At 47.3% G+C, this 18,569-nt stretch overlaps 1 protein-coding gene across 1 annotated transcript in view; it reads right to left on the reverse strand.

The window, feature by feature from the left end:
- Nucleotides 1–13,327, reverse strand: part of TUBGCP3 (tubulin gamma complex component 3) — an 83,981-nt gene extending 70,654 nt beyond the window's left edge. The window contains exons 1-3 of the mRNA XM_023621859.2: nucleotides 13,040–13,327; nucleotides 4,682–4,789; nucleotides 737–804 (exon numbers count right to left, since the gene is read on the reverse strand). Of these exons, the coding sequence (XP_023477627.1) occupies nucleotides 737–804; nucleotides 4,682–4,789; nucleotides 13,040–13,115 (252 nt within the window). The 5' untranslated portion in view covers nucleotides 13,116–13,327. The remainder of the gene's footprint in view (nucleotides 1–736; nucleotides 805–4,681; nucleotides 4,790–13,039) is intronic.
- Between the last annotated feature and the right edge of the window lie 5,242 nt (nucleotides 13,328–18,569).

Below are 18,569 nucleotides of genomic sequence, written 5' to 3' on the forward strand. Positions count from 1 at the left end.
TCGAATAAAGAGGAAGACCTGAAAAAATTATGAGTTTAATTACTAGGAGCAGTATGCCTAACTCAGTAATTTTTATTGTTGTAACACTAACTTAATATTTGTTGAGCAAAGCATTAAACTTCTCTGGATTTCACTCTCTTCTCTATAGAAGGAGGGAGAGAACCAGATGAACTAAGTTCCTTTACAGACAGAATCATAAAAACCTCACCCTACGATTCAACTAATTCACTGGCGTATAGGCTAGCAGAGTCTTTTATTAAAATAAGAGGTTAGAAAAACCACTCATGTGCAAGTCTCAATATCCAGTCACAAAATGTTCAAAATCAATTCTTTTTTAAATTATTACTATAACAGTACAAATCAGGACCTGATGAACAATAAAGTATATCAAAAAGATAAGCTTTTGCTGTTATACAGACAAGTCGAGACTTCCACCAATGCACTTCGTCACAGTAAGAGAATTAAGGCATCTGTAATACAAACTCACTATGTACTTAAGTCTGATCACGTTCTCAGTGTAGCTTCATCCACCTTTACAAACAATTCAGCACTAAATCCAGCTAAAACTTACTTCTAATGTTGAAATCTTTAAAACGCAAACACTATCTACAATTAAAAGCCATTACACAACACGGAAAAGTTTAATATGATACCACAAAAAAATGTTCAAATGCCCCAGATCCCTAGTACCAGCGTCGCCATTAGTGGAACGGCTTTCAGACCACTTGTATGATACCTGTGAATGAAGTTTTCTATGGAGTTCAGAAAATAATGCAGCATCTGCTTCTCTTCTTTGTCGAGTAACTGAAAAGTTAGAAAAGAAAATAAGCATGTTAATCACACGCACCAAAATCCATTTTTATGATACTATTTCACCTATAGTAACAGAAAACTCAGAAAAGAATCTTGCGCTTAGGAATCAAAATAACTAGACAATAAGTGACATTTGAGCTTTATGAATTTGGTCAATTCATTTAATCTCTCTGATATTTGTAAAATAAGGACAGTATTAGACTGGAGTCAAAGAGCTTATGTGAAAATTAGCCAAGTAATAGAAATGATGAGATCTTTTAGATTCTATCTACAAATCTTAATAAACAGACCAGTGAGGCAAACCACCACCAGTCTAACTAGTTAATAATGGCTACCCAGAGGGAGGATGGGAAGTAAAAATATCTTTGGAATCCTAAATTTAAAGGGCATTAACCAAAAAGTATACCATTCATGATAGTTTGACTCAAAACTATACATTCTAAGCATTTATGTTAACATATACAGCAATATTTCATCTTGTTTTAGTATAAATGTAACAATTACTGTTTCAAAATAAAAATCAAAATAGCCTATTAGCTACTTTTCTTTTTTTTTGAGGAAGATTAGCCCTGAGCTAACTGCTGCCAATCCTCCTCTTTTTGCTGAGGAAGACTGGCCCTGAGCTAACATCTGTGCCCATCTTCCTCTACTGTATATGTGGGACACCTACCACAGCATGGTGTGCCAAGCAGTGCCATGTCCGCACCCAGGATTGGAACTGGTAAACCCTGGGCTGCCAAAGCGGAATGTGAGCACTTAACCGATGTGCCACTGGGCCGGCCCCTAACTACTTTTCATCTACTAATTCATTCTACTGGTAAGTCTTCAGATGCCTGCAGCTACACTTACAAGTGTTCTGAAAGCCGTGGCAGCAAATGAGCTCATGCTCTGCTCTGCTCCATGAAGGAGACTACACACTGGATTTGGGGCCCTGACGGAAGAGACCCCACTCGCCCACATCTACAACACTGCACACACCACCTACGCACAGACAGCAGCCTCTCAAAGGAACCCTGACACACTCCCAAGAAAAGGTACCACTTTGCAAAGCTCAGCAGCCTCTAAGTAATCTTCGTGTTTATTTATCTCAGTTCAGAGGCACTGCTTTCTTAACATGTCATCAGCCAAGCTCACTTAGCTTTAAATGTTCAAATTCATTTGCAAAAAGACAATGACTGACTCGATGGCCATGCTTCCTCATATTCATCAGCTAGACAGGGTCCTGGTTCCATGGACTGACGCTATGAACCACATACCAGCGGTTATATCAATCTCAGCCCATCTGTACTGTCAGCTCTTCCTATGCAGAAAGGTAAAGCTATCTTTACACTAAAATGTATTATCACAAAATGCATTCAACAAAACGAATGCAATTAAAAAATATAATTTACTATCTTTAAAAACTTATATAAAAATACTCCAAATAAACACCACCATAAAATGGAGCAAGTGATGTTCTTTCTACAGAATGACACTAATTCATAGACATGAAAGTCATAAGATAATAATACAAAGTAAATAATACAAATAAAATAAACATAGACTATTTACCCAAAAAAATGTTTTACCTAACAGATTGCTAAACAAAGCAAAACAAATCTTGAGTTACCACGTACCCCACTCATCACTGTGAAAAATTAAGAAACTTCTAAGTATTAAATGTTGTCACACGTGATGAGTTTTGCAATTTGTTTCAATATAAAACATACCAGGGCCGGCCCAGTGGCACAGCGGTTAAGTTCACACCTTCTGCTTCAACGGCCCGGGGATCCCTAGTTCGGATCCCCGGTGCGGACATGGCACTGCTTGTCAACCCATGCTGTGGCAGGCGTCCCACATACAACGTAGAGGAAGATGGGAGCAGATGTTCGCTCAGGGCCAGTCTCCCTCAGCAAAAAGAGGAGGACTGGCAGTAGTTAGCTCAGGGCTAATCTTCCTCAAAAAAAAACTACTAGCATTTAATATTTGAAGCCAGCCATATAAAATGGAAAATTAATTTCTTTATGTTACTCCAGAGGACAGAACTATCATCACTCAACTAATCTAATCTACCAAAAACTGTAATCGAATTTCAAAAATGTTAAATGTAAAAACTATATCTAAGAATTAATGAAATATAAGAGATCAATGGTGACCATTACATGAGAGGACCATCAATAATGCTCTACCACCTACAGCTGGGCCGCATCAGAGCTGGGACTCAGGGAGGGGTGCCGGCAGGGGTGCCCAAGAGAAGCTGTAGACACCCAGTGACAACAGGCAGAAGCACCACATGCATCAATATACACCAAGTCTTGTTTCAAAAACACAGAAGACAAACAGTCAAAAACTACATGGTTACAGTTCTCTTGGTAAACAAAAAGGAGATTCCAAGACTTCCTTGCAATACCCACTGCCACAACGCAGTTGCCAGTTCTTTAACTCTGCCTTTAGACAAACTGTATTTTTAGCTTCTACACGTATGTGTAATATGCTCGCCAGGAGGCCTTGAAATGTAAATTCACAAAGGGAATGGTCTGGTAATATAGAACCTAATAGCTGGCGTTCTCACTAATAATCTAAAATGTAATAATCAGCAGGGTTCAAGAAGAGGGTACAGTGTTCTTATGTTCAGTTTTACAGACAAGAAAGGAAAAAATGTCTTTACCAGTTAATTGCAGGATAAACACTCCATTTTTGCCCTTCTACCTTAAATAACACACACACCAAGTTACACTGAGATCCAACTCCTATCAGCAGGTGGCCCATTTCAGACTGTACTGCTCATCAAGCCCTAAACGTGCAGAGGTCACCATGGCCAGATCCAGTTACTCACGCGCCACAGCCTCAGTCTACCCCCAGAAGCTCACCACCCATCTCGGTTACACAGCTCTGAAACAGGACGTCCATGCAGACCATGGGCCAAATACAGTGAATAATGCAACAGGTAGGGGTGGAAAACTGTGCCATGAGAAACAGAGCCCTAGGAGGTGTCATTACCAGTTTTCGAACACACTTAGAAATAAGGCCAAAGCCCATTTCATTTGGGCAGTTTCACAGCCAGGCCCCGGCAGGGAGGACACACTGACCTGCATGGCAAGGCTGCTTTTCAGGCAGCCGGAGCTGGGCTCATATAGCCCATAGAACTGTGCAGAGGCGGGAACTGGCCACTGGAAAAACAACCCTCCAACCAGGACAAGAGCAGTTCTCACATGTGGGTCGTTATGCTCGAAGCCTCACTCCCTTAGACACTCCTGGGGTACAGAGGGGCAGCAGAGCTCCAAATTACACAACCAGGGAAGACAGTAGTGACTAGATGCTAATAAGCAGAAAGCTTTCGTCTCTCCGGTAACGATGTTTAGGAAAGCTTGCATCTCTGAATCAAAGTGTTCACATAGTAAGCTCTGAAGTACCAGAAGTTTGGATGTCGACAATCAAGAGAAGCAATATTTGATTCACTAAGAGTTGTTTACTTCCAAGACAGTGTTCTGCTATCTTATCAAAAAGTGCGTAACATTAAATACTTCAAAGCACAAGATAAACAGGAAGGTATATTAAGCCCTTTTATCTTCCTCACTCTCTTAAACCAAACTATGGAGTTAGAACAGTATTTAAAACAATCTTCTTTCACTATGTTCTAATGAAGACAGAAGTGAGTTGTCCTTATTCTTAATATATATTTTTATACATATGTAATAGTACCTATAATTAAAATGTGCTTGGGAACTACATATACACATACAGAGATATATAAAAACATATATATAAAATACATGTATCTCTGTATGTGTGTGTGTGTACATATATATACACACACACACACACACACTCTCAAGCTTTGACAAGTTGAAGAATCCAACATATGACAACATTTAAGCAAAATACATACGTTCTTTCTTGATTTTTTCAGCTACTAGAAATTCATCTCTCTCAACAGTTGGGGCAAAGTTGCTGCCAATAACTCGCACAGCATACTGGAACTGTTGGGCTACATCAGCTGAAAGGTAAATAAAAGGATGCAAATTATTGCCAATCAGGTTAAGTTTTGATCACCTGAAGCTTCCAGTTCGAGACAGTGGGCTGGGCACATACATCCACCTTCCACCTTCCCAAGGTTTTAAGTGAGAGGCAGAGAAGCTATTAGGAAATGCAAACAAAATGAATGAATAAATGGATGAAATAACAGTTCTATTAAATAAGGAAGGGAGACAGCAAGACGCCAGAAAGTCTGAAAAATCCTAGGAGACAGAAAATAAACTGGACTGATAATCACAAAAAAAGGAACAGAAAAAGTCACAGCCCAAAACGTGACGCCTGAGAAGTAAGCCTGCTCAAGAGCCTCTGCGAAGCTCCACAGCTCAATCCAACACACACAAACACCGGGAGTAGGCCGGGGAGCGATCAAAATGGGCACTTAGTTTATAAACTGCGTTTGCACTTCAGGTAAAGATATGGCTTAAACACTACTCCCTTCAAAAACCCTACTAAATTGAGACTAAATGCGTTTCTTTTAAAAAAAAAAAAGGGGGGGGCATAAACCTAGAAAGGCAAAGAAAATAAAGCAGAGCAAAGTTAAAGAGAGGTCAACAAAATGTGAGAAGCTGAAGAGCAAGTGGACTGGTGGGACCTGCTTCAGGAGCTCGACGCCTGCTGGGTCAAGAGTGGGCACAGAACCCAAGAGAAAGGCAGATCCCTGAGAAGCCCAGGGAGGCTCCAGAAACGAGGGAACTCCATACCTCGAAGATGTGCATGAAGTGGGGCAGAATGACGAGGACTGCCTGGAAATCTGGACGGAAAACAAGACTCCTGGGTCCTCCACCCCATCCCACACAACCAGGGGACCACTGACTGCCCCACCCAGGCAAACCAAAGGAGGTCTGGGAGGGGTACCAGGACAGCAAGAATGTGAAGTAAAAGTAGCAGACTGACTTAAGGGCTCCGGCCCCCCTCCCCAGACACTGGGAATCAAGACTCCTACATCGGGGATCGCGGCCAAAATGCAGCGCCCTCTACCTCCCAAAAAAGCACCACCACCCCACAGTGCGCTAGGCATCCGACACCAGGCAAAAACCAGTAACAAAACTAAAACCCCAAGCAGTCCCACAGGCTCCACCTGGAAAAGTGCCTTGCTCAGTAATCCGAAAGATAAGTGAAGGAAAGTGAACCAGGATTTAGACTGAACACCACAACTGACCAACTAACCCCAAGTGATACTCACAGAACATTCCATCCACCGACAAAAGAATACACATCTCTTTCAAATGCACATTGTACAGTCATCAAGAAAGACTGCATTTGGGGGTCACAAAACAAACCTTATTAACTATAAATAACTGAAAGTATTCAAAGTATGCTCCCTATCAGTAACAGAACTATACTAGAAATCAGTAACAGAATGATATCTGAAAAATCCTCAGATATCTGGAAGTCAATCAACACACTGCTGTGCGATACACTGACCAGAGAAAGTCTCAAAGGAACCTGGAAAATATCCTGAACTGAATGAAAATAAAAACACAACACATTAAAATATGTGGGATACAGCTAGAGCAGTGTTTAGAGGAAAATAAAACGCTTTTATTAAAAAGGAAGGTGGGTCTCAAGTCAACCATCTCAGCTTACTCAATAAAATTTAGAAAAAGAAAAGCAAACTAAACTCAAAGCATTAGAAAATAAAAATAAGAAGAAAAATCAATCAAATTTAAAACAAAAATAGGGGAGAAAAAAAATCAATGAAACCAAAAGCTGGTTCTTCAAAAAGAAAAATAATATAATTGATAAACATAAATTTGTGACCAAGAAAAACAAGAAAAGACACAAATTAAGGAATGAAAGAGGTGATATTACCACTGATCCCACAGAAATTTCAAAAACAAAAAAAAATCGCTAAAGAATTCATGTAGCACCCCCCTCAAGGAGGTGGCTAAAACACAACGCCCACTCCTTCAGGGCGGGCTGCACAGAGGCTTCCTTCCCAAGAAGAGAGCGCTGTGCAGCGGAGACGCCTGACAAACACCCCAGCCAGGTGACCAGGGTCAAGATGCCCAGCGTGGGGCCAGCCTGGTGGCGCAGCGGTTAAGTGCACACGTTCTACTTCTCGGCAGCCCAGGGTTCGCCGGTTCAGATCCCAGGTGCAGACATGGCACCGCTTGGCATGTCATGCTGTGGTAGGCGTCCCACATATAAAGTAGAGGAAGATGGGCACGGATGCTAGCTCAGGGTCAGGCTTCCTCAGCAAAAAGAGGAGAACTGGCAGTAGTTAGCTCAGGGTTAATCTCCCTCAAAAAAGAAAAAAGAAAAAAAAGATCCCCAGTGATGAGTCCCGCTGACAGTGTGCGCCCTGGACACCATGGGACGAGAAGGGAACTTTACCTCTGGGGTCTCCTCCCAAACACACATAACCCCAGTCTAATCATGAGAAAAACATCAGACCAGTTCCAACTGAGGCATTCTACACAATACTTGACTTTTAATCCTCAAAACTGTCAAGGTCATCAAAAGAAATAATTTTTAAAGTCTGAGAAATGGTCAGAGCCAACAGGAACCCAAGGAGACATGAGAGCTGAAAGTAATATGGTACCCTGCATGGAACCCTAGAACAGTAAAGGAACACCAAGTACTAACTGAGGAAATTGGAACAAGGTCTGAAGTTTAGTTAATATCAACGTATCATTACTGATGCACTCACTGTAACAATTACACCATCCAAATGTAGGATGCTAATAATAGAGAAAGGGTGTAGGGTACAAGGAACTCTGTCTTATTGCCACCATTCTTCTGTAAATCTAAACTCATTCTAAAATTAAAAGTTTGTTTTAAAAAAATACTGATTCCAAAACTCATCTTTCACAAATCATGATTTTATTGGTCTGAAGGAGGCCATTATCAATATTTTGTGCAAAGCATATTTTTTTATTTTTTATTTTAGGGGTTTTTTTCTTTCTTTCTTTCTTTCTTTCTTTTTTTCTGGTGAGGAAGATTGGCCCTGAGCTACCATCTGTTGCCAATCTTCCTTGAGGAAGACTGTTGCTGAGTCAACATCTGTGCCAATCCTCCTCTATTTTATGTGGGATGACACCACAGCATGGCTTGACCAGCAGTTCTAAGTCTGCGCCCAGGATCCAAACCTGTGAACCCTGGACCACGGAAGCAGAGCACACAAACTTAACCACACCACCAGGCCAGCCCCGATATGTTTTTCAAAGCTCCATTTTAAAACTTTTAGTCTTAAAGGCAAAAATAAAGCACCTTAAATGCGAAAAAAAACACTTCTTCAGCAAACTGAAAAAAAATCTCAGCCTATACCATACATCATATACAAAATTAACTCAGAACATAATAGTGCTAAACATAAGCCTAGAACACTTAAGAAAAAAAAAAAACAGAAGAAATCTTTGTGCCTTTGGGGTATGCAGAGTTCTTACATAAGACATCAAAATCATGACCCACTAAAAAAATTTGATGAATTGGACTTTCTTTCATCCAAGATTAAAAACTTTTGCTGTGCAAAGGACACTGTTAAGAGAATGAAAATACTGAGAAATTATTTGCAAAACACATATCCAACAAAGGGCTTGAATCCAGACAGATATAAAGAACTCTCAAAACTCAGTAAGAGGAAAAAAACAACCCAATAAAAACATAAAGAAAAGTTTTGAACAATCAATTTACCAAGAAGATGAACAGAAAAGAAACACATGAAAAGACGCTCATTAGTCATTAGGGAAATGCAAATTAAGCCACAATGAGATGCCACAATTCACCTTTCAGAATAGCTGAAATAAAGAAATACCAGGGCCACCAAGTGCTGGTGAGAACGCAGGTTCCTGGGGCGCTGACACTGAGGCAGGGGAGGAAAGGGAAGGCAGGAGGACAGTTCAGCACGCACTTCCCAGCAACCCCACTTGCAGGCTGTTCATTCTAGAGTCTCATAAAAATCTGCACCTGAATGCTTACAGCAGCGTTATCCATAACCACCAAAAACCGGAAACAACTTGGCTGTCCCTCGATGGGTGAATGGGTAGACACTGTGGTACATTCTCACAACGGAATACCACTCCGCAATGAAAGGCAGGAACTACAACACACACCACCAGGAATGAGTCCCAAATGTCTCTGGCTAAGTAAAGAAACCGTCTCAAAACAGTGCATGCTGGACGGCTCCCTCTGCACGACGCGCCGTCCAGCGGGGCTCGCCACACACCAGCCACACCTTGTGGTCTTGCTGTTCCTTGAGCACACCACAATCACTTCCAGCTCAGAACCTTGACACACTCCTCCATGTCTTCCCAGGACTCAGTCCACCACTCCACAGGGTTCTCTATGTAAATGACACCTCCTCAGAATGCCTCCCTATCTCAAGCAGATACAAAGGACACAGTCTTTCTTAAACACCCCTGTATCGTGCTCATGCAAATAGGGAACAAATTAAGTCTCCTCAACAGATCTGATTAGATTTGTTTTCTAGAAAGGACTCTTGGTGCAGAGAAGAAAAGGAAGGAGACGAGGTGTAAAACCAGGGGAAGAAATGCAGTGGAACTGCAGGGTCTCAATCCCAAAGGTGAAGGCTCCAAACAACACTCAGACGTGGGCCCAAGAGTCCTTAAACGAAAGACAGTTGCCTTGCGCACCCCAAAGGGTTCTACACACATTCAGGTAGAAGAAGACAACTGAACTCAGAGACGCACAAAAACAAGTGCAGCTCAAGGGCACAGACACCCCCCAGTCGCCTGCTTTCTAGGGATTCAGAAAGACGGTGGGGGGTGGGGGGGAGGAGGCGAACTGTTCAGTAAGACGCGTCTGCCTTCCTAAATCTCCTCCTTGTGTTGGCTTGTACGGACACCACGCTGTTTTCTAAAGGACGGGGCCACAGAGCAGTGACTCTGGGGGCAGGCCAGCTCAACCACAAGTGCTCTCTCCAGCAGCTAGCCCAGCAACTCCCCACTCCAGATGCAGCTCAGGATGACTGTGTGTCTCACGTTCCAGACGCCAAGCTCCAAGAGACCTAGGGGATCAGAATCTCTGGAGATGGGGCCCCCAAGATGACTTTAAATAAGTACCACACTTAGAGAATTCAAAATGAAAAGGTGTCACGTTAAACACAGTATATCAGTTTCCTGTATAATCAAGGTGATTCTGACGCACAGCTCTAGCTGAAAAGCATCGCTCTAAAAAAAAATCGAAATAAAAAAACACTGCTCTGGATTTGTGGTTCTCAAAATTATTGGTCTCAGGGCCCCTTTACACTCTTTAAGATTGAGGGCCCCTAAGTTGTTGTTTATTTATGTGGGTTACATCTATCAATATCTACTGTATTAGAAATTTAAACCGAGATCATTTTTAAATATGCATTTTAAAATAATAACAAACTCATTAAGTACAACTTTCAAACAAAGCCTAAAACTTCGAAATTCAATATACATGTTAATAGATATTTAGTGAACATTTTCATATACACTTAACATGTTTTAATGTATACTTAATACACATTGATTTTGCCAAGCATATAATCCAGGGAAAACCATTCTTTATTTGAAACTTCATCAAGAGCTCTGCACCATTTTGGAAAATCATGAAACTAACAGCAACCCCACTTGTGGTCCATGAATCACCAAGACAACGCTCCTGTGTCTTCTCACTGTGGCTCAGAGTGCACTCAGCGGTGCTGCACATCAGGGCAATCACCTTACAGTATGTAGGGTACTGTAGTCACATGCAAGCGTTTGTGCTGAAGTGCTCATCTAACAAAAACTCCTTTAGTTCTTCTTCATCTGATAGTTAGAAAGAGGACTACCAAGTGTGAAAAGGGACACTGCCTCTGACAGAGTCAAAACTCTGTAACACTAAGCACATCATTTCCAAAGACAAACAAAAACTATCCAAAGAGGTAATGGGCAAAAAATGCACTCCAGGAGAGACGCAGGGACACGGGGAGGGAATTTTCCTGCCACGGGCGGGCAGGGGTATTTCAGGCAAAGTCACAAGGGTTTTAAGTCGAAAAAGGTGAAATAATGGTTACACTAACTTTAGAACAACGTCAATCACTGCTATAGTTAGGTGCTTTGCTTCCGAAGTCCCTTAAAGCCAAGTGTAAAATTTCTTTTAAAAAATACTTTATGAAAAATTGATTCCTGTGACATTCACGTCAAAACTAACAAGTGTTTGCTATGCCTCAATTTCATATTATTAAAAAAGCAATATATTACAAAAGCATAACGGCAACGGTTTGTAACGTGTCACCAGAAAATGAAGTAATTAATCAAAGGTTCTCCTCAGTTAGATAAAATACCCAATAATGAAAATAAAACTTTTTTTAATGTCAAACGTTGTAAAGGCAGCAATTAATACTACTCCTTTGCTCACTAAGGTAGAACAAACAAGGCAGGCTATTAAACAGTTACAAATTCTTCAGTAAACAGGAGCACAATCTGGAATTATGAATCTGCTAACTGTGTGGCAATCCGAGCTGTCCGGAACAGAGAACATCATCGTCAATGTACTCTAAAACACACTGCACTCAGGAGGATCCCCTCAGGATCTGAGAGAGAGCCCATCTACTTTTAATTTAGACACAATTCCAAACGGAGAGACAGGAGGGTGCAGAACTCTGCTGAAAGGAAGTGTCCAACCTCCTGGAAGGGGAGAAGCTAAGTCAGTGGACAGGAGCGTCAAGTTTTAAGATTTCTGTAAACTGAGAACACCACGGTACCTCACAACAAGGGGCCCTGCAAGTCCAGCTGTGACAATGGGAACGCAGGAGCCTGCAGTTTATCCCTGGAGCCACAGCGAGGGCCCGCGGGTATAATGAAAACACTGACAGCAAAGTGAGTGAGTGGTTCCCAACAACCGTGGCTCTGTGGCTTCTCCCGGGACTAGGAACACGGAGTCGGAAGGGTAACCCCGGTGCTGGAGATAGGCGCACACAAGAGCTGGGGACAGATGCACAGCCAGTAGGCCAAGCTGCCGCCACTCGAGGCCCTGCACCCCGCCCGCAGCCCTCCCAGGGGCTCACAGGGCCCGCCGCCCTCCACTCGGTCCCGTTTCACGCTCCCCTCCCGGGCTTTCCTCAGCCCTTCCCTCGACATCCCTTCACCCTACCGCCCGCTCCACCGCAGCGCTTGTCACTGAGGGCATTACTCCTTGACCAGTTTCATCACTCTCCCCACTAGGATGTGACATCTGCGGGAGGCACACTTGTCTGCACGGCTCCGCATCGGCAGCACCTAACACGGCACCGGGGAGGGGGACGCAGGGGGCGGAGGACAAAGACTTCTCAGACGCAGAAAGCCACAGGGTGAAACTTTATAAAATGTGGCAAGAACTGTGTGAAGTCAGTGCCATTTAATGGACTGACCAAAAAACTTCACTTCTGGCCCCTAAGAGTATCACAGAATATCAAATAACTGACATAAGATAATGGTGAAGAATCACGAAAGGTCAAAATACAGTCTCAATACTTTAAGCGTAATTTCGTTTAAAGCCTTCCCGCAAAAACCGCACAATCTCTTTTCCACATTACGGTTCCAGGGGAGTGAGAAACCCAGCCGCTCCCACCGCCCAGGAAAACCCTTCACGCCGCAGCCCCGCGGCCCCTGCCTCCCGCCAAAGCAAAGGCCAAGGGCCGAGCCCGCGCCGCCCTTAGCGCAGCACCACCGCCGACGGCTTCGTGCGCCGGGCGGGGCCGGGTCTGGGGAGCCGACTCCCTGCGCGAAGCCCCCAAGGGCAGGTCCGCGTCAAATCTGCTCAGCCCTGGCGGGAGAAAACCACGGCAGGCAGCAGCGTCCGCCGCCCTTCGCTGCAGGCAGGGAACCCGACCCGGCCGCCCTCCGCGCTCGGCGCCCCAGGAGCGCGGGCGCTGCCTTTAGACCAGGCCGCCTTCGCGAGCCGCCTCCCGGGCTTCACTCGGGCCGGCGCGGGGCAGCGGTGACTCAGCCGGCCGGGTGCTGCCGTGCTGCCCGCCGCCCCTCCGCCCACGGGCCGCAGCGCTCCGTACGCCGCCACGCCGCCGCCCCGGGGACCCCGGCCTGAGGAGCCTGGGGGCCGCCCGCCCGGCCCCGCTCCCGCCCCGGGGACGCCGGCCTGAGGAGCCTGGGGGCCGCCCGCCCCGGCCCCGCTCCCGCCCCGGGGACGCCGGCCTGAGGAGCCTGGGGGCCGCCCGCCCCGGCCCCGCTCCGGTCCGGTCCGGCCCACCGCCCCAGCCCACCGGGCCGCAAGCGGAGGGAGCGGCCTCCCCGGCCCAGCGCGCTACCTTCGCTCCTGCCCAGGATGCGGCAGCACAGGTTCTGCAGCAGGACGTTCGGCGACTTCTGGTCCGGGGTCGCCATGCTCGCCCGGGTCTGCCCACCGGGCCCGCGGAGCCCCCGGCCCGAGCCCGCCGCGCTCCGGAGGCCCCGCCGCCCGCCCCGCGCCCCGCGGGCTCCCGCGTCCCCGACAGGCTAAGGCCCCGCGGGCACCGCCGGCGACGAGGGCGCCATTTTAACGGAACCCGCCGAAACCGCGGGTCCTTCCCACACGGCCCCGCTTCTTCCGGGCGCTCTGGACCGCAGGTGCCCCGGCCTAAGGGCTCCCCGCTCCCTCGCCGCACGTTCCCCCGGCACCACCGGCGGGCCAGGAAGGTTCCGGGCACTAGCGCGCCGGCCGATGCTGCTCATCGTCTCTCGGGGCTCTGACCCCCAGTGTCCCCAAACGCCCCCAGAGGGTCAGCTCGGCTCGGACCCCCAGTGTCCCCAAACGTCCCCAAAGGGTCAGCACAGCTCGGACCCCCAGACGCCCCCAGATGTCCCCAGAGGGTCAGCTCGGTTCGGGCCCTCAGACGTCCCCAAACATCCCCAGAGGGTCAGGACTGCTCGGACCCCCAGAGGTTCCCAAACGTCCCCAGAGGGTCAGCTTGGCTCGGACCCTCAGACGTCCCCAAACATCCCCAGAGGGTCAGGAGTGATCGGAGCCCCAGTGTCCCCAAATGTCCCCAGAGGGTGAGCACAGTTCGGACCCCCAGACGTCCCCAAACGTCCCCAGAGGGTCAGCACGGCTCCGACCTCAGAATGTCCTCAGAGCGGGTGAGGACGGCTTGGACCCTCAAACGCCCCCTGAGCGTCAGGATGGCTCAGACCCCCATCTTCCCCAAACATCCCCAGAGGGTCAGGACAGCTCGGACCGCCAACGTCCCTGGCCCAGTACCCCTCTCGCCCTATCGCAAGTGATTCGTATGGTCATGGGAGACAAGTCCGATGATGAGTGAGAGGCGAAAGGCCTGAAGAGAAAGGACACGTACGGGGCGCTTAGGACGGGTCACTTCTCGGGCACTTGGATGCTGCACAGGAGTGCACAAGGAAGCAGCGGGCACTGGGACCCGCCCTGTCCAGGAGCAGCGGACCCCGGCCACACAGCACTGGCACACAGGGTGGGATCCTGGCAGCCAGGAGCTGCGCCGTCCACATGACGGTGATACATTAGGTTCAGGGTGAGCACTTGCCCCGCACTGAACCAAGTTTCCTTCAAGGGAATTTGGAATTAGGGTCAAAAGACTGGATCTCCAGATGGCCTGACCTGTAACACAGAGAAACAGGCACCTTCCAACGGCCGAGGGAACTGAGCAGCCAAGGAAAATCAACCTCCGCTTCCCAGGGTGGGGGGAGAAGCCCAGCCTTGACGGGACCCCTACACCCTGCTGGCATGTTAACACCTGTCTTGTGTCATTTGAATTCTAGGAACAGGAAAACCCTAGGAGGCACAAGACAAAGGCCTATCAAGTGTTGAGCGAGGCAAGGGGAAGGCCAGGACTTCACGCCCAGAGCAGAGCTGCAGCCTCAGACGGCAGCCTGTGTCCACAGCTCGCCTCCTTCCCAGCCCTCGCGCTGTGCTTCTCTGGGCTTCCAAGGTAGCGGGGCCCCAGTCACAGTCACGACAGCAACATCACGGGTGCAGAGACAGTGAGAGGCACAGAGGGGAGGAGACTAGTAAGCACACGGCCCAGCACAGTGGACCGTGTGCTCACGTGTCCCTACAACCAGCTCCTGTCACTGAAACTCACCTGCGTGTGCTGCCTCTCTTCCAGTCTAGAGATGGAAAGAAAGTAACTAAAAGGCAATGTGGTGGGCGTGTAGCAGGACACAGAGCAGACTCATCCAAGAATTGGGAGCTGGGATGCAAAACTGAGGACCTTACGTTTTAAAGAAAGCCACGGAAAGCGGGAGGCAGCCAGGGCCTCAGGGTTTGTTAGGAGGCGGCCAAGCTGGCATTGCTAACTCTCCAACCGTCGCTCCCATCCCTGAACGTCCCTCTACAGCTGTCAGCGACCTTGGAGACGCAGGGGCTTCTGGAAGTCTGGAGACGATTTTAGGAACATCAGGATCTGCCCTGCCAGGAAATGGTGCAGAGGTGAGCTCCCCGCACAGAACCCTCCAGAAAAGTCACAGGGCCAGCCCGGTGGTGCAGCAGTTAAGTTTGCACGTTCCGATTCGTCGGCCCAGGGTTCACTGGTTTGGATCCTGGGTGCGGACATGGCACCACTTGGTAAAAAGCCATGCTGTGGCAGGCGTCCCACACATAAAGTGGAGGAAGATGGGCACGGATGTTAGCTCAGGGCCAGTCTTCCTCAGCAAAAAGAGGAGGACTGACAGCAGATGTTAGCTCAGGGCTGATCTTCCTCAAAAAAAAAAAGAAAAGAAAAGTTATACATGTGGCCTTGGTCACCTGCCACAGAGATGGCATGGACGGCCCCTCAGAGTTAACCAGGAGGTGAAAACTACTGACAGAGGCTGTGATCACGTGCCAAGTTAATTAAAAGATTTTTAACCTCTCTCCCTAATCCCTCTGTCCTGATTCAAATTAAAGGAGTTAAAATTAGCAATGGGAGGGGAGACAGAAGGGCAGCTGATGTCCCCACCCCTCTTCAAGCACCCAGGCTGGTGAGGTCTGGCTGCACAGGAATGAGGAGAAGTCGTGAGCTTCAGACTGGATCCCACACAGAAGCTTTGAATTTGCCGGGACCGAGTTTTTTTAAAAACCTAACATGACTGAAAGGCCGTGGGTCTGCCTGAGATGTCGCTAAGGACGAGAAATGGAGAATCTACCTAGCCTACCTGGGGAAATACAACTGGCAAAAAATAAAACCTTTTCACGTTTAACCCCTAAAATTAGACTTCTCAAAAACAGGTCCCGTAGGAAGCCACTGCGGAGTACTGTCCTACACTTCCTTCCCCCGATGAACCACGCCTCCCAGAATCCTCACCGTTTTGTCATCCCCTTCCCCCTGACTTGCTTTTCCTAGCGGGATGCTGCGGAAGCGCTGCTGTGCCAGTTCCCAGCCTCAGCCTTCAGAAGGCCTGGCAGGCTCCTCTTGGCACTCTTGGGAGCACCGAGCCGCCATATTAAAAGTCCAGCTACCCCACGGGAAAGGTCATGGATAGAAGCCACATGGAAAGGGAAAGATCCTGAGACCCCATGAAATGAGAGAGGGGCCAGCTATCCCCGTCTCCCAGCTAAGCCCAGCCCCCTGCCGCCTCCAGCTAATGCAGCCGCACACGTGGCTATCTGTGGAGCAAGCGGAACTGCCCACTGAGTCCAGCCCAGATCGCAGAATTGTTACCAAACAAAATGTTTGTTGTTCTCAGCCCTTAACTTTGGGGATGGTTTGTGACACAACAGGTAACTACAAATCGTCTCTGCCTCGTGGGGTTCGTGTGGCTCCACAGCGAACATGCCCATCACTTGCTCCCAGAGCCACTCTCTGCCCTTCCCTGCTCTGCCCTGTATCCTAGAGATGCTGTGCTGCGAGCTCCCTGGACAACTGGGCTCCTGGTAGGTTCAGCCAATGGGAGTCACTGTAGGAAACTGGAGGTCAGAAGGAGACAACCAAAGTCATCACCTTCTAGCTTCCTGCCTCTCACTTTGCCTGTGACAGTAACTGAGTCTCCCCCTTGGCAACATCTCCTACCCGTCAGCCCCGCCTTTCACGGGTCCAACCTCCTCTATCCAACGCTCATCATAGATCGCACTCCCACTGGAAGGTTTCCGAGTGTGGGATACAGTGACGTCAGTCTTCTTGCTGTCTCTTCAGCCCTATGAAAAGCAGCCCCTTTTGCACTTGCTATTCTCTGCGTCCTCACCACCTGCTTCAAACACCCATGTAACTGATGCCCTGTGTTAAGTCCCCCATGGTGAAGTCGCTAGAATGGTTTCTGTTTTGCACACTGGTCCCTACCATACAGTCCTTGCTACCAGGACTGATCCCAGGGGAGAGGGAGTCCAGGATTGGGTTGCTCACATGTCTGGGCTCGAATACTTTGAGATCTTTTGGAAGGTGGAATCCATGGCATGTTGGAGCACCAAAATGGCTTACTGTATCATTGCTGGGGACAAAACGCTGGCTGATAGCAAGACTTTGGGAAGCTAAGTAGCTGCTGTAGTCAGGTGTTTAGCTAGTAACGATTACTACAAAGACTACAGGTGGGATGGATGCACTGGAGAACATTCAGAAAGCCTGAGTTCACGTTTCTAGTTTAAGGTGCAGCCGCAGAACCAGAGGGCTTCTCTAGCAGCCCTAAAAGGAACATCTTCTTGGACCTGCCCAGTTATCAGAACTGAGGACCAGACTCCAAACCTAATTGTTCAAGTTGTAAATTTTGATTCAAGTTGAACACACAGTCCTGCCAAATCTCTTATATTAAGGGTGGGTCATTAATTGAGGAGCAGTGGGACCCAGAGATTTGGGATGGAGACATTTGGGTAAAACACGAAACCCCTGAAACTTCTTAAACAGAACACAAAATCTCCCCTCCTCTGTATGCAGAGACTGGACTGTCCTCGGTTTCCTGAAGCCATGAGAACAGCTGTTCTCATCAGCAAATAAATTAATATGGAATTCCAAAGGATTCAGATAACCCAGGTGAAGGAATGAGAGGGTGGACAGAGAAAAATAAAAAAGGAGAACATAAAGCACATTTTTAAAATGATGTACTTAAATCTAATCATACTAATAACTGCAAAAATGTTAATGGATGAAACATCCTAATTAAAAGGCAAAGATTGTCAGAACGAGGACAAGAAAAAAGCAAGCCCTGGGGCCAGCCTGGTGGCACAGCAGTTAAGTTCGCACGTTCCACTTTTTGGCAGCCCGGGGTTTGCCGGTTCAGATCCTGGGTGCAGACATGGCACCGCTTGGCAAACGCCGTACTGTGGTAGGCGTCCCACATATAAAGTAGAGGAAGATGGGCATGGATGTTAGCTCAGGGCCAGTCTTCCTCAGCAGAAAGAAGAGGATTGGCAGTAGTTAGCTCAGGGCTAATCTTCCTCAAAAAAAAAAAGAAAAAAGCAAGACCTAATTATAGGTTATATATAAGACATTTTAATATAAAGACATAAATAGATTGAAAGTAAATCGATGAAGAGAAGATACAAGAAGAATGAGTACAAGGAGGCTGGAGTGGCTGCATTAGTATTAGGTAAAAGAGACCTGGAGACGAGGAGCGCTAACAGAGATAAAGCAGGACGTTCCATGTGGTGAGAGGGTCGGTTCATTAGGAAGATGTAACATGCGTGTGTGTCTAATGACAGAGCTTCAAAACACGTGCAGCCTGAGGGACATCCAGAGATGGTGAGTGAAGATGTAAGCAAACACTTTCCACAGAAAAAGTATAAAACTGGACAAAATTGTCAAAATGAACCAAGTCAGGGCACTGGAAATTGACCAAAGAAAGAGAGACAACAAAGTTAGAAGCATTCATCCTTAAAAAATCATTGACTTGTGGTGAGAACAGTGGGCATCGTGGGCTTCCTTC

This window comes from Equus caballus, chromosome 17, assembly GCF_041296265.1.
Source record: "Equus caballus isolate H_3958 breed thoroughbred chromosome 17, TB-T2T, whole genome shotgun sequence".
In the NCBI taxonomy this organism is placed as follows: Eukaryota; Metazoa; Chordata; class Mammalia; order Perissodactyla; family Equidae; genus Equus; species Equus caballus.